This window comes from Arvicola amphibius, chromosome 3, assembly GCF_903992535.2.
Source record: "Arvicola amphibius chromosome 3, mArvAmp1.2, whole genome shotgun sequence".
NCBI lineage: Eukaryota > Metazoa > Chordata > Mammalia > Rodentia > Cricetidae > Arvicola > Arvicola amphibius.
Genome location: NC_052049.1, coordinates 43,442,201 through 43,456,642, shown reverse-complemented (window position 1 = coordinate 43,456,642; position 14,442 = coordinate 43,442,201). Strand labels below are relative to the sequence as shown.

Here is a 14,442-nt window from a genome sequence, read left to right as displayed (position 1 = left end):
TACACCAGAACGTGCCAGGACGAGACCCGCGCACCTACACCCTAGCTGAAACCCAAGTGACCCCAGGCACTCCTTTCTCATGCTCAGAGGTAACCCCTAGTTTTACATATGTGCACATCCAACATACAAATGATTTGTTATCTGCTTTGAATTTTTAGATAGCTGTTTTTGTTTGTTCCTTTTAAGATACAGTAACATAGTTCTGTTTACTTATTTTTTCCCACCCTGAGGATCTAGTTCAGGGCCTGGTACATGCTAGGCAAACACTGCTCCTTAGATCCATCCCCAGAGTTCAGTGGTCTTTATCATTATGAAGTGCTCCACAGTGTGGCTATGTTACAACATCCTTACACTCCGCTTTATGAAGCTTCAATATACCTTAGCACCTCCTCATCTTGAGCAGTGTCTGAAAATTTCTTCAGGGTACAGGCCTAGGAGTCTAGCTTTCTGGTCACGGGATATGACAGTTCTAAGTTCCCTAGACACTGATCGTCTAGGGGAGGGGTGCTGGTGGTGACTGGCAGGCAGTGAGGCAGGCAGGGACTAGGGTTTCTCCTTCCTTATGTCTGCTGCCAGTGCTGCACCTGGGCTCGCAGTTGAAGAACCGCTGCTCTAGGAAGAGGAAACCAATTTCATTACTTCTCCTGAAAAGATGGGGCTGGTGCAGTTTTATTAGGTGATTGAAGTTAGCCTGCTATACAATTTTAGCAAGCAGGTTTTAGAACTAAAAATAGGTAACAGAAACACTCAGTGTGAATGACTGCATCAAGAGCTAAATTCCTGATGTGTTCTGCTGGTGGTGTGGGTCCCGGTGCTGCTGTGCGGATGGGGGCAGAGAGCGGCAGGTGGCCGGCACCAAGATGTGATGTTGGTGAGCACGGCAGCAGCGTATACTGTCCTGAATGCATTCATAACACCCAGGCAACAGCCTGGACTGAGACAATACTGATTTGCCTGTGGGTTCCTCATGATTTAAAGCAAGAGTCCTACTGGTCTGGCTATGTTTATATGTTTATATAGAAAAGACTCATCAATGTTAATGTCTTTATTTTATATTTTTTTTATATCAAAGGGTCAGGGAAATTCCTCTTATTCTTTCTGTGAGTGCTCATAAAAATCTTGACAAGCTTTCACACATTTCAGGGTAAAGGAGCATAAACAGGCTTATACAATCTGTAAATGGTTAACATTTAAACTGGAAATAAATTGATTTTATTTCAGAGTTAGCAATAGAAAAGGTCAAATAAGAAAAAAATGTATCAGTAACCAAAGGCATTTGCTCACATCATCCCAAATTTACAAAACAAAGCATCTGTTTTCTGAACCGGAGACCAGGTTCAGAAGTACTCTTCACATCCTTGTGCGCGGTGGGACCATGGCTGTCACACAGACAGTCGAGCACTGCAGGCTTCAGCAGCTCTGGCCTCGCCTCTCCTCTCACCTCCTCTCTTTCTTCTCTCTCAACAGCTTCTTGCTCTCCTCTCTTCTCCTTTTGTTCACTGGATTCCGAGGATCGTAGATTTCAAATGTGTCCGAATCCTGCATGCTTGCGTCTTTCACCTTCCTGGTTTTGTCTTCAAACTGGAGCACATGTGACATCCTGAGGAGGAAGAGGAGAAGAGAGGCCGGGTGAGCTTAGGCTGAGAACCCAAAGGAGAAACTTCACAGCCCACTCTCGCACAGAGAAGGAGCAGCCAGGAGCACCAGGAAGGGTCGCTCCTTACAGGAGCCGGGTCCACACGTAAAACAGTTCTACAGAAGTCAAGCGGTGGGGAGGAATTCTGTTCGGTGGCAGAGTGGCTAGCATGTGCAAAGCCTTGAGCTTGGGTCCCCAGATCTGCATAACAGAAACCAAACAAAACTCTGGAAAACATGTCTGCCTGTCCCGCTACTTTGCATTGCTCGGAGTTTTACTCTCATGTTCACTGCGGAATCCTCCCGGGTGAGAGGCTTTGATTTCTAGCTGGGAGTCTACTAAAACCATATTTGGATCTCTGTCCTCTTTCTTTGAAGAGTACACCCAACCACAGGGAGCCAGCTGTGGAACCAGATGCCAGCCAATAACCAGAGCTATCTGATGTTTGTATTCTGAGGGGGTCAAAGAGTCAAAAGCAAGGGTTACACTAAAAACAAAACAAAACCCAGCCCCCCCATCCCTACCTTTAACTAATGTGTCAGGGCTGGTGTGTATGTCAGTGGTAAAGCATTTGCCCTGCATACATAAGGTCCTGGGTTCGATTCCCTAGCAGCACTAGCAAATTAACAAAAACCAAATAAGCAGCGACAAAGAGCACAAAAGTGTGCATCTAACGACAAATGTCTGAAGCACAACAGTGATGTTCAGAGGTGTGTGGCTGTCTTTTCTGGGAGGAGCTGAGTTTTACAAAAGGCACTGGAACTTCTGGCGTAACTCCATGAACTAATTTTCTCCTGTTACTGTTGATTATGGCAAGTTTCACTATCCTGCCTTCCTACATTAGTGAATGCTTACTGGTCTTAAGGTATCAGCATGTGCTTGATTCCTAAGTGGTCATAAGCTAGCTATCCTTAGCAGCAGAGAACTATGCCAGCGATTAGCTGTGCCCCCACTGGGAGGTGTCAGCAGTAAAGAGAGGAGTCAAAAGACTTCAGCAACTGGATGAATTAGGAACGAGAAAAATTCAGTTTTTATGTGAATAACAAAAGTGATAAGAATTTTCTACTAGCTATTTAATTAAAAAATTCAGTTAGTATCAGTGCATCTTAAATACGTATTTCCTTCACCACAGCAGACAGGAATAGAACCTGGCATACATCCCTTGCAACTTTTGAGAAGGGTCCACCTACGACACTGACTTCCTCTGGTCTGCACTAGGGCAGGCGGCACAGTCGGGAGCTCCAGTGAGGAACTCCCACTCCTTTCCCTGAAGCAGCAAAGATGATGAGTGACATCTGTCTGTGTGGAAAACTCCTGAGTGTGTTCGGATTCCGAGAATTCCTAAGGAGACTTTGGAAGGAAACTACTACAGGACTGCCATGTCGGTGACTCAGTAGCATATGGACATTACTACTTCCTTCTGTTCTACTTCAGAAGGTCATGGTGATGCAGTGAGTATCAGTGACCCATAGACGACCTACGTTGTACTTACATGAGGTAAACCACATTTGAATCACTATGTGCTACCATTAATAATGCAGTTTGTTCTAACTTTAATAACTGATCTCAACAAAGGTATGAGCCACGTTATATGTGAGAGCCTGACTGAGGTCTAAATGGTCCATTACTTCAGTAAACTCTGTTAATTAGAAAATGCATCCTACAACTATTGCATACATATGTGGATTTTCCCTACAGAGTTTAGTTTTCTTGTGTTTTAAATTTCCAGTGGCATTTATTTGGGTGTTAGATTTTGAGAGTGCCCAATTCCTTGAAAAAGGTCATTTTTCCCCCAGTAACCATGGAAACAAGGGACCAGTAAATACATCTGGAAACATAACTGGATTAAATCAATTAATGCTGACTTACCTAGGTCTAAATAATCAGTGACAACTCAAGTCGCTTCTGAAAGCCAATCACCAGCAATAACTTCCTGCTTCTGACAATTGGCCAATCCATGGCAGACTCACCCACTAAAGAGCTTCTGAAAGCCAGCTACACAGCAACAGCTTTTACTACTGAGGCTGCTGCTGAGCCCTAAGCAATTTCCCTCCTCCGGGGCTCTACAGAACATCTGCGATTTGTTTCACTTGGTGTGTTGGACAGTTTTATGTCAACCTGATGCAGGTGAGAGTTATCTGAGAGGAGAGAACCCCAATTGAGAAACTGCCTCCACAAGACCTGGCTGAAGGGCATTCTCTTGGTTGGTGGTTGATGGGGTGGTGTTATCCCTGGGCTGGTGGTCCTGGGTTTGATAAGAAAGCAGGTTGAGCAAACCATGGGAAGCAAGTCAGTAAGCAGCATCCCTTTATTTATGGCCTCTGCATCAGCTCCTGCCTCCAGGTTCCTGCCCCATTTGAGTTCCTGTCCTGACTTCCATTGATAATGAACAGTGCTGTGAAGTGTGAGCCATATAAGCCCTTCCCTCCCCAATTTGCCTCATGGTGTCTGGTCACAGCAGTGGACACTGGAGACAGTGAATAAAGTAACAAGAGGCGCCCCTCCCACACTCTTGCAGTCTAGTGTGCACCCCACAAAGTGCATTAGAGCAACAGGCTGTCCTGCTAAAGGCTCTTACACACTACATGAGCTCAGGCCCTGCGCTGTGAGTTCCTAATAGCCCCCAAACTCTTACACCAAAGCTAATACTTAAGCTGGAATCACATGTTTTTCAAAACAATTTTATTTAATACTTCTATATTGATGCTTTACTTATCCAAGTAACCTAGTTGGGTTATTAATCTTTCCACAAATTCATTGTTCTATTTAAAAAATGATGCATATTCTGCCTCTAATACATATTTTTCTAAAACACCTATTCCGGATAGAAATTATTCATGTTTCAAAATGATTTTATCAGCTGGGCGGTGGTGGCGCACGCCTTTAATCCCAGCACTCGGGAGGCAGAGGCAGGCGGATCTCTGTGAGTTCGAGACCAGCCTGGTCTACAAGAGCTAGCTCCAGGACAGGCTTTACAAACTGCAGGGAAACCCTGTCTCGAAAAACAAAAAAAAAAAAAAAATTATTTTATCAGTCTTTGCCAATTAAAAACATAAAGGTACCCTTCCTCCTTTCAGTGTCATGAGACAACCTTGCAACCATTGGGCTTGGTTGGCTCTGGTATAATAAATGAAATCTAGGCATGTGAGCCACAGAACCAAGTCTACGGGAAGAGACTCTCACAAATCTGAAAAACACATAAAGCCAGGAATTAAAGGAGGTGTCTGCTTAATCTGTTTGTTTCATACGCCACTGCTACACAGGCCCAACATTTTGATTAACAGCAATCTCAGACCCAGAGGCAAGGAGGGGCTGGCTCTCAGTTTACAGACTACTTCAGATTTAACACCACCACACTTAAGAGGGCTGCTACTCCACAGCAATACTGGGCCTTTAATAGCAAGGAATTGCTCACCCATTTATCTTTCAACATGCTTTGGTCACTACATTTTTAAAGGGAAAACAAAGCAGTTATTATGATTTGGGGTATAATAAACTCCTGACCTCCGGAGCTCCATAAATCACACACTGCATGGACTAAAGCCTGCCTACACTTGGGTCTCTTGTGAGGGCGCGCACGCAGACTGAGAACTCATTTCAGCCATGCAGGAGGCGCTGGCAGTTTAACCTTGTACATCCCAATAACTCAGTCCTATCCACTTGGTGACTGGTTATAAAACTGAACCAATCAGAGCAAGGAATTCATGCGGAATTAATGACATACTAATCATTTACATGTGAGAATTTCAGAACTTGTTTACTTGAAGGCAAAGATAGGAATTTAGTTCTGACTAACAAACTCCTCGGCACAGGTGTACAGGACGGAAACTTCCTATCTGCAGAGTGGCGGCACACAAGGGATTTCACTGCGACGTGGGACTGCAAAAGCATAAACGAAAGTAAACAAGTGCTTCCCCGCTGACCTGACATTCAGTATTAAAGTCCTCACATAACTGGGAAGACAAATTATGGGATGGTGGTGACATCTGTGCAAAAGCCAGAAGACCTGACTCTTAGCTCAGTACAGAGTCCCAACATCAGCAACTCATTTCTGATGAAAATGAACCAAACAGTTCTTGTTAAAAGATTTCACAGCCATTCCTACTTATTTCCAAGTCACCCTGACTTAAGAACATTTCCCTCCTGAAATAAACATGTTTATTTTGTTTGCTGAGATGGATTTGCTATGTGCCCAGGCTGGCCTGATACCTTTCTGAGTGCTAGGATTACAGCTATGTGTCACCAAGCTCTGTTCAAGAAACAATTACTTTGCTATTCTACTTTTTTTTTTTTTTTTCGAGACAGGGTTTCCCTGTAGTTTCTAGAGCCTGTCCTGGAACTAGCTCTTGTAGACCAGGCTGGCCTCGAACTCAGAGATCCGCCTGCCTCTGCCTCCCGAGTGCGGGGATTAAAGGCGTGCACCACCACCACCTGGCCTGCTATTCTACTTTATTGTTCTAATTATTGAACTCCTTCTTCTTCTTCTTCTTCTTCTTCTTCTTCTTCTTCTTCTTCTTCTTCTTCTTCTTCTTCTTCTTCTTCTTCTTCTTCTTCTTTTCTCCTTCTCCTCCTCCTCCTCCTCCTCCTTCTGATTTTTCTAGATTCTGAAGAGCATTTCTTACCCATTTATTTTATCATGTACCTCTAGTCAGGAACGACTCACTATCGGATTAGACGAAAATAGTTCAGGCAGAAGCATGCGGCATTCCAATGTGTTGCTTCCTAGCTCACCAGCCTTACATAGTTGCTCAGCATCTCTCAGTATTTTAAAACTGTCTGTTGACTGAACTGGGAGGAGACTCAGGTATGAGACAGTGTGTGCCTGGCTCACCTTGTATGTCCAATGCTGAGCTTGGTGATTTTTTTTAATGAGAATGAAATCTTCAGACCCCTGGTACTGGCCAAGCTTGGCACCAGGTTTGTTAGGCAACCACTTGACCTTTTGTGGGCAGAGGCTGTCTTTTATTTTAATGATAAGCTTCCTGAAACACCTACCGGGCTGCAGAGAGTCTCAAGTCAACTCTCCATGACTTTTCACAACTCAGTAAACGCTAATGGTTGCTCTTACACAGCACTATCAGGTACGGCAGGGTTTACTCCCTGGTAGACGTCAGTGGGAGATGCTTCTGCTCTTCTACATCTCCCACAGCTCCTAATGTGGAGATATTAACCCTCCTAAAGGGGAGAGGATTTTTTTTAAAGCAACATTTTTCTAAGTAGTTTTAGAACCCTCACATCAGATGCAGGGTACATGTGAAAAATCAGCTGGGCATTTTTTAAAAAACCACTCCTGCCAGGCTTCTATCTTCAAAGGTACCGATTTAACTAGCCTAGGATGAGGGTTCCAGAACTAGTCATTAAAAAACTTCTCACCAGTTATTTTTAAATGTAAAGAGCATAGAGCCAAAGATTAAGAAACTTTATACTTTTGCACTGGCTGATTTCATTCCATTTACCTTTGCTTTGTTCCTTCAGATAGAACAGTGGGGTTTTGGGGAAAAGAAACTTTTATTTTTGTGTATTAGTGTTTTGCTGTATGTTTGTACACGTGTACCACATGTGTGCCTGGTGCCCATTGAAGTCAGAAGAGGGTGCCAGATCTCTTGGATGTGGCGTTATGGCTAGTTATGAGCTGTTATGTAGGTGCTGGGAACCCAACCCAGGTCCTTTTGCAAGAGCAACAAGTTCTCCTAACTGCTCACCATCTCTCCAGTCCCAAGACTGGGTTCATAATGACAACCTACTCACACAGGGGATGAGGCTTAAGTGGTCCTGAGTCTGCTCCTCAAATTGAGTAACCATAAGGGCATAGTTCAGTCCTCATATATGGTATGAAAATTCGGCAAAGAGTTAGACTCAGCGTTCACTTAACAAGTATCTGAAGGCTTCTTATGGTTGAGTCCAATGCTAGCTACTGAAGACAAAAAGTCAAACATGACGCAAGCTCTGCTCTCCAGAAGTAAATTGTTTCTTTGGGAGAACACACAGACACCACAATGTGGCAACCATGTGTTTCGGAACGCTAACAAAGTGTGAGACAATAATCAGAACATCTACTGATAGTGTTCTCAAAATGCGTTCCCATACTGCCTGGCGGCGTTTGCACTGACTATGGTCAGGCAGGAAAGAGATTATCATCCCCTTCTTTTTCTTTACAGAGCTGGAAGTTGAACCCAGGCCTTGTGCATGCTGGGTAAGCACTTTACCACTGAGCGACACCCCTAGCTGACCAGTCCCTTCTCACAGGCAACTTCTGAGCGGGTAGAGGACTCTATAAGCTGTTGACCAGGTGGTTTCATGATAATTTTCAGAGGTAACAGGCTTTTATCTGCAATGATGGAGTTTTAACCTGGGGAATCAGTCAAAAGTTAGTTCAGTGCTAGGTCTAGTAAGACAAAAATCAGAATGGGTAGTGCTTATTCTAGAGTACAAGCAATTAGATTGTAGCTATAAAGGGAGGGTCACCTGGGAGCCCCAGCCTGGCCTTTAAAAGGGATACTGCAAAGGCCCCAAGCCACGCAGTCACTTTGTTGGGAAAACACTGCTTAAAAACAGCATTAACTTCTATGATGAATCCTGTTAATGGTATAAATCCCTATTTTCTGGAATCCCAGCCCTAGTATCTTCTTCCAGCTATGTCCCCATTCAGCTGCAGATTCATGAGGGGCAAGCAGGGTCCAGGACCCGTCCCTGTAGGGATGGGTGTCTGGGTGTAAAATTACTAAGGGCTGTAGAGTTGCACTGTGGCGTGTAACATGTTCCCGAGCTTTTCTCCTCTCTCTCCTACCCCCCCCCCCCATATATTATTTTTCTCCTGCTTTTCATTTCTTTTTTTTTTCCTTCAGAAAACGCAGCAAATCTAACTGAAAACTGTGAAAACCCTGGTGGTTTAAACCCTTTGGTTCACTGCCTACAGAAGAAAAACCAAATTTCTTCTGTACCTTCTTTAATCTGGCTTTTGCATGCTTGACCATGCTCTCTCTATATGATCTCCTATCTTCCACTCCAGACATGGCAGGTTCTTTGTAGTTTCCTGAAGAATGTCCGCTTTCTCCAAACTCATTGCTGCTGCTGTATTTCCAAGACTCCTCTCTCTATCTTTCCTCCCTCCCATTGGCTATGCCATCGCCCTGGCTCCTGCTGGGCCTGATCTGCTTTCTCCAGCAACAGTGAGGTCTTCTCTGGGCCTCCCTGACAGTCCTGTCCATGGCTCTAGGCTTCTTTTTACAAGCCCCCCTCTGGGGTGTTGTGAAGAACAGAGGCTTTTCCACTGGCTTCTGCAGCTCATCGTCCTGCGATGCTTGGCCAGAAGAACGCTGATGAGAAGTACTTGTAAACAAGTCAATATTTCTGGGACTCCTATCACCTCTAAAAACACCCAAAAGACCCTTTGGCTAGAATATTGATTTTTTTTTAACTTTTCTCCTTGATAGTTTTCATATACAATCCCAAATTATTTAGCAATCACAGGTTGTATAAACTTCCTAGTTTTCAGGCAAGTAATTTACCTTTCAAACTTTCTAGCAAAGAAAAGGGCTAAAAACAAGGCATTTCTCCAGCTAGCACATCTGTGCTACAATAGTCTAGTGCTGACCTGTCTTAGGCCAATTAAACAGCTTAAACATTAACATCTACTCATGTGTGGGAAAATGTGCTTACTGTCCTCAGACAGCCTTCTCCTTCCTGGGTTGAATGACCTTGTTGCTCTCTGAGAACATACACGTAATTTGTTACAACATAATTTGTTTGCATATTGTGATGACTTTGTATTTCCCTATTACCTTAGAATTCTTCGGAACCCCGAGGAAACAGCTCCTGGTGATTATTTAAGCTTGTCATTCTTTAGACTACAGATCACAAATGCACATGACTTGGGGGACAGTTTGGAAGGTGGAAGTAGCCTTTGTAAGTATACATTTCAGCGAGATGACACAGTTTCCAAGTGTTGTGACCATTGAGTCTTTGAAAGACCACCCTGCTCTGCATAGACAGACTACAGCATACTTCTTTCTTTCCATGGTACTTTTCTGGAATGTTCTATTCCCTCCTTTTCTGGTCCTTTCAAAGCCCAGTTTAATTCCCATTTCATCCTAAACCCTTTTCTCACTGCCTTGGTCCTCAGAACCTGCTCCTACATTTGAATTTCTTCAACATTTCCTAGGGAAGTCCTCATGAATGAAGTCAGACCCAAGTTTGACTAGCTCAGCATGGATGTGGGAATCACTGTGCTTCTCGGGCCTGATGAGAAGATGGTGAGACTTGGCCTATTCACTTCACATAGCTCAAGGGAGGCTTGGACGCCATGCTATCAGAAGGCATACTTTGGGTAGAGCATTGGACATTTAAGACATGAAGGTAGCTGGAGTTCTCTATTCCATTTTACAAATAACAGATCAGAAGCTATGGAGGGCCACAGAGGAAGCTCCTGTCTGAAGTCAGATTCCCAGTTCACAGTCCTGAGACACCGGAAGCCTAAATATAACTGTTGCTGCTGGAGAAACTTTCTGCTAGGGAAAACTAAAGACCAAAATAGTTGCTGGAGATTTGAAAACTGCTCACAAGCACTTGGTACTTACTGTAAATTTGCTAGGTAGGCTCAATACAAAAGTCACATGTACTTTAGCTGCTATTTAAAATACAAATGGCTATTTGCTTAAAAATTTAATGTTTCTTATACCTCTTAAGATATGTTTAAATCTATTCTAAACAACACTTTTATTCCTGTTTTTAACTATCAGAATGTCATTTTTAGGTTAAAAACTTAAGGATTTCTATTTTTAGACTGTTCTTCATTACTGATTACAAGCAACTTTATTTAGGAATTAAGAGGTTAGGGTTTAAGTATCAGCATGCATTAAAAAAAAAAACTTTAAATCTTTTTCCAAAATGAAGTATGCAGCTGAGGTCACAGTAATGCATGCAAGAAGAAAGGGATAGACAGAAAAACACACATGCGTCCTGAGATGGAAGTAGAAAAAAGAGCCCCCAGGAAAGAGCGGCAAGGCACTGCTCAGGCCCGGCAGAGCAGGTGGCAGACAGAGATGCCCGAGAATGGGGCAGTGGGATCAGGATGGAGAATCAGGATGGAAGAAAGGCTTAAATGGGCAATGGGAACAGTTTACCTAAAGGAATAGAGAGAAAGAAATAAAGGCAGACACAAAAGAAATGTTTAAAATTGACAATAGGAGAAAAGTAGGAACAGAACTTTAAAATACTTGAGCTAAGAGAATTAAGTACAGGAGAAGAAGAGATCTGGGAAACCGGCAGGGAGGAAACAGGCACAGACTTGGAACCAAATGTGGAAACCAGTGCACTGCCACTGTTCACCACTAACACGGAAAAATCGCCTTCGCTCTGAGTTTTAAAGGAACACTGCCCCTCTGGGGTTTTGAAAAGCCAACTTTAAATAACATCTTTCATTTTCCTTAGTTAAAAAATATTAGTAGGGATTGGGTACTGTTAGAATAAATGAGGAGGACATAATTTTCCAAACCTCTCTGGCATCAGGAGGATGCGCTTCCTCGGCTTTCTTGCCTATCTAACAGCTTAGCACCGAGCAGCACCAGGTGGGAAGATTTAGGAAGCTTTCAGAATACAGCCGTGGTGTGTGTCCTTCCACCTGCTGGGAGCTATAGCCGACAGTTCAGCCAGGAACATAAACTCTGTGGCCATCAGACTATCAGTCCCACAGGGGAAAGACACAGCTCCCAACTAGACGCTCTCCTAAGGAACTAGGGCACAGGGCTGGCTGTTCATCGCCCTCAAATCATATCCATGATCAGAGCCTCCCTCGTGATACAAAGGTATTTCAGGACAAACTGCATGCAACAACAGAGTCAATGCTGAAGAGCTTTCTTCACTCAGAAGACAAAAGCAGCGTGACTTGAGAAGCTGGCTAGAGAGCTTAGAATTAAAATAATCACGGTTCCAGGGTCAGCAGCTCTCCCAAGGCCTATTTATAACGAACCACATTGGCCTTCTGCGGGATTATTTATAGTACCGTGTAAAATAAACACTAACCAGGGACCTGGTCTATAATCATATTCCTTCTTGCTTCATTTGATCACCACCTTAGAACCTGGCTGAGAGAGGGATGGAACAAAACATTTGTATTGATGGAAGCTCAAAATTTTATGCTATCCAAAGCTGAGCTACTTCTATGCCTTTAAACTACATGTACAATGCATGTTCTGCCATATGACTTCTTGTTTCCATACTTTTGAGTGTCCTATGGAGACACTCACTGCTTTATTAATGAAGCATTACTATCCATAAATAAAATACAAAACCCCCAAGATGTAAATGTATCTCAGACTCTTAAAGATTAAGATAGAAACCAAGCTCAAGCTAGTCACTGTGAGTGGTTATAGGTCAACTAAAGGACCAGAAGTTATCAACTGTAACAGAAATGGTAAAAGTTCCAATCACGGTCCTGACAGATCTACTGATGTCAGTGGTGAATCTTAAAAGCAGCAGACAACATCAGAGATGTTACATCTCGCCAGTCCCTTTATAAACAGAACTTAGCTTGATCGCAAGCTCACTCCACTCCCACAAAAAGTGCCAGGATTACCTCCATTTATAATTTGAGAGACAATGATAGAAAGATTCCGTATTTTCTCCAAGATCACAAAGCTAGGAAATTTCTAAGCTGGGATTCAAGATTAATCTTGAATTAAACTCCCATGCTCAGAACCACTCTACTGTTTATAATTCTATGAAAACACACAGGAACTTCTAAATCAAGCTAAACACGCCTTTAAATCTCTCCGAATTTTAATTTTTCAAATAATACAAATAATGTTAGGGTTGTGAAATTTAACATCTTCCCAGATTTAGAAGAGGTTGAACAATTTTTTATTTCAAGAGCTATTAAGTCCTAAAGTTACGTTTGGCAGCATATTGCTACAGTTGAAAACAACACTACTGTTAGAAAACATGAAAAATATGCAGACTAATTCAGAAAAATCATTGCTTGGGTGGAAAAACCTCAGATGGCATTTGAAACAGAATGCCACAAAACACTGATGTATTAAGTGTCCTCCTCTAAGGGCAGGAAATGTTACTAATTTTGTAGAATGTTTGCATGGCATACAGAAGGCCCTGGGTTTGTCCTCAAGCACTGCCTAAAGCTGGACATGATGGCACCTGCAAACCCTGCACAGGGGCGGGGTGGGGGTGGGGACACACGTGCAAAGCAGGATGACCAGAAGTTCAAAGTCATCCTCAAATACTTAGTTTCAGTGTATCCTTAGTTTTATGAAACCCCGTTACAAAAGCCAACCAACCAACCAACCAGTTTAATCAGAGTAATGCATTAGTTTGTATAGCTTGCTATGATATCTCAAGTTCCTCTAGTATAATATACTAACAATATCTATCTTATAGTGTTAAATGGGATTGGTGATTTGTCAATATTTAGTATAAGTAAGCTTTTACTTTTTTTATTTTCCTAGTCACGGTCTTATTGTAGCCTAGGCTGGCCACAAGCCAACTATGTAGCCAAGGCTAGATTTGAACTCCTGATCCACCAGCATCCATCTTCTCTGTGTTGATATTACAGACATGTACAACCATGCCCAATTTAAATACTTTTTATCTTTTCTTTTTTCTTTGAGACAGGATCTCATTCTGTAGTACTGGATGACCTGGAACTTGTTATATAGATCAGGCTGACCTCAAACTCATAGAGATCTATCTACCTGCCTCTGCCTCCTGAGTGCTGAGATTAAAGGCACCTGCTACTCCTTTGCCCTGCAACCACCCCGCCTCGGCCTTTTGTTTTGAGACAGGTCTCACACTGTAGTTCAGATTAGTCTTGAACTCAAGGCAACCTTCCTGCCTTAGCTTCCTCTCAGGTGCTGGAATTTTATATACCATGCTACACACAATTTAAGTTTCTCACTTAGAGGGCATAAGGATTGGGAGTTCAAAGCCCACTTCAGCTACAGAGCAAGTTTGAGGCCAACTTGAGTTACATGAATATTTACCTCAAAAGAAACCAACTAATCAACACCCATCAACCAACACACTCACCCACCATTTAACCAAAATTCAAAACAAAAGAGTTCAAGAGCAACAGCTTATCAGTTTAAATAATTCATTTAAACAAAGAACAAAACATTATTGCTACATTTAACTTGGCAGTTATCTGCACTAGTACCAGAGAGGGAAGGGATTAAAACTAATTCAAAATGTCAAGTAGTTGAAAGACTAAGTATCTTTGGAAGAGGGTTTTGTAGTTTCCATTTATACTTGGCCATGTTGAGGTGCTCTGGGGATTCACAATGGATAAAGCATGAGGAACTGAGACATCTACTCTGTACTTGGTTAAAATTTCTTGTGTTTCTGATCAGTGTACCAGAGAGATGGAAATGGAAAACACCTGACCAAATGTCTCATTAAGAAGGCATATATACCTGGACCAGAAAGATGGCAATTAAAACACTGTATCCATTCTTTTTTTCTACATGCTAGTTATTTTCCACATGTGATCTTTTCCATTTCTTTGAAGGATTTGTCTAAAGACTAATTATTTCCTTTTTGGCACCAGGGCTGCAATTCAGGTAGAGGCCACCTGCTAAATAACGGAGCTTTTTTCTTTTTTTTTATTATTGATTCCATGGTCTATTGTCTAAGTTTCTTCCAGGTGTGGATAACTAAAAGAAAATCAAAATGTAGTACATTATTCATGCAAGCTTTGAAAGTAAAAATGTAAATTTAGGACAATAAAGGTGCCCCTTGCCCTTCTCATACTCACACGCTGCCAACAGTAATAAAAAGTGAGGTGCTGGCAGAAGAACAGA

The 14,442-nt window shown here is 42.6% G+C and overlaps 1 protein-coding gene across 2 annotated transcripts in view; it reads right to left on the bottom strand.

Annotated features, from left to right (window-relative positions):
* Nucleotides 1-1,030: 1,030 nt before the first annotated feature.
* Nucleotides 1,031-14,442, bottom strand: part of Cwc27 (CWC27 spliceosome associated cyclophilin) — a 175,797-nt gene continuing 162,385 nt past the window's right edge. For both annotated transcript variants that reach the window (XM_038321639.1, XM_038321640.1), the window contains one exon: nucleotides 1,031-1,600. In XM_038321639.1, the coding sequence (XP_038177567.1) occupies nucleotides 1,438-1,600 (163 nt within the window). In that variant the 3' untranslated portion in view covers nucleotides 1,031-1,437. The remainder of the gene's footprint in view (nucleotides 1,601-14,442) is intronic.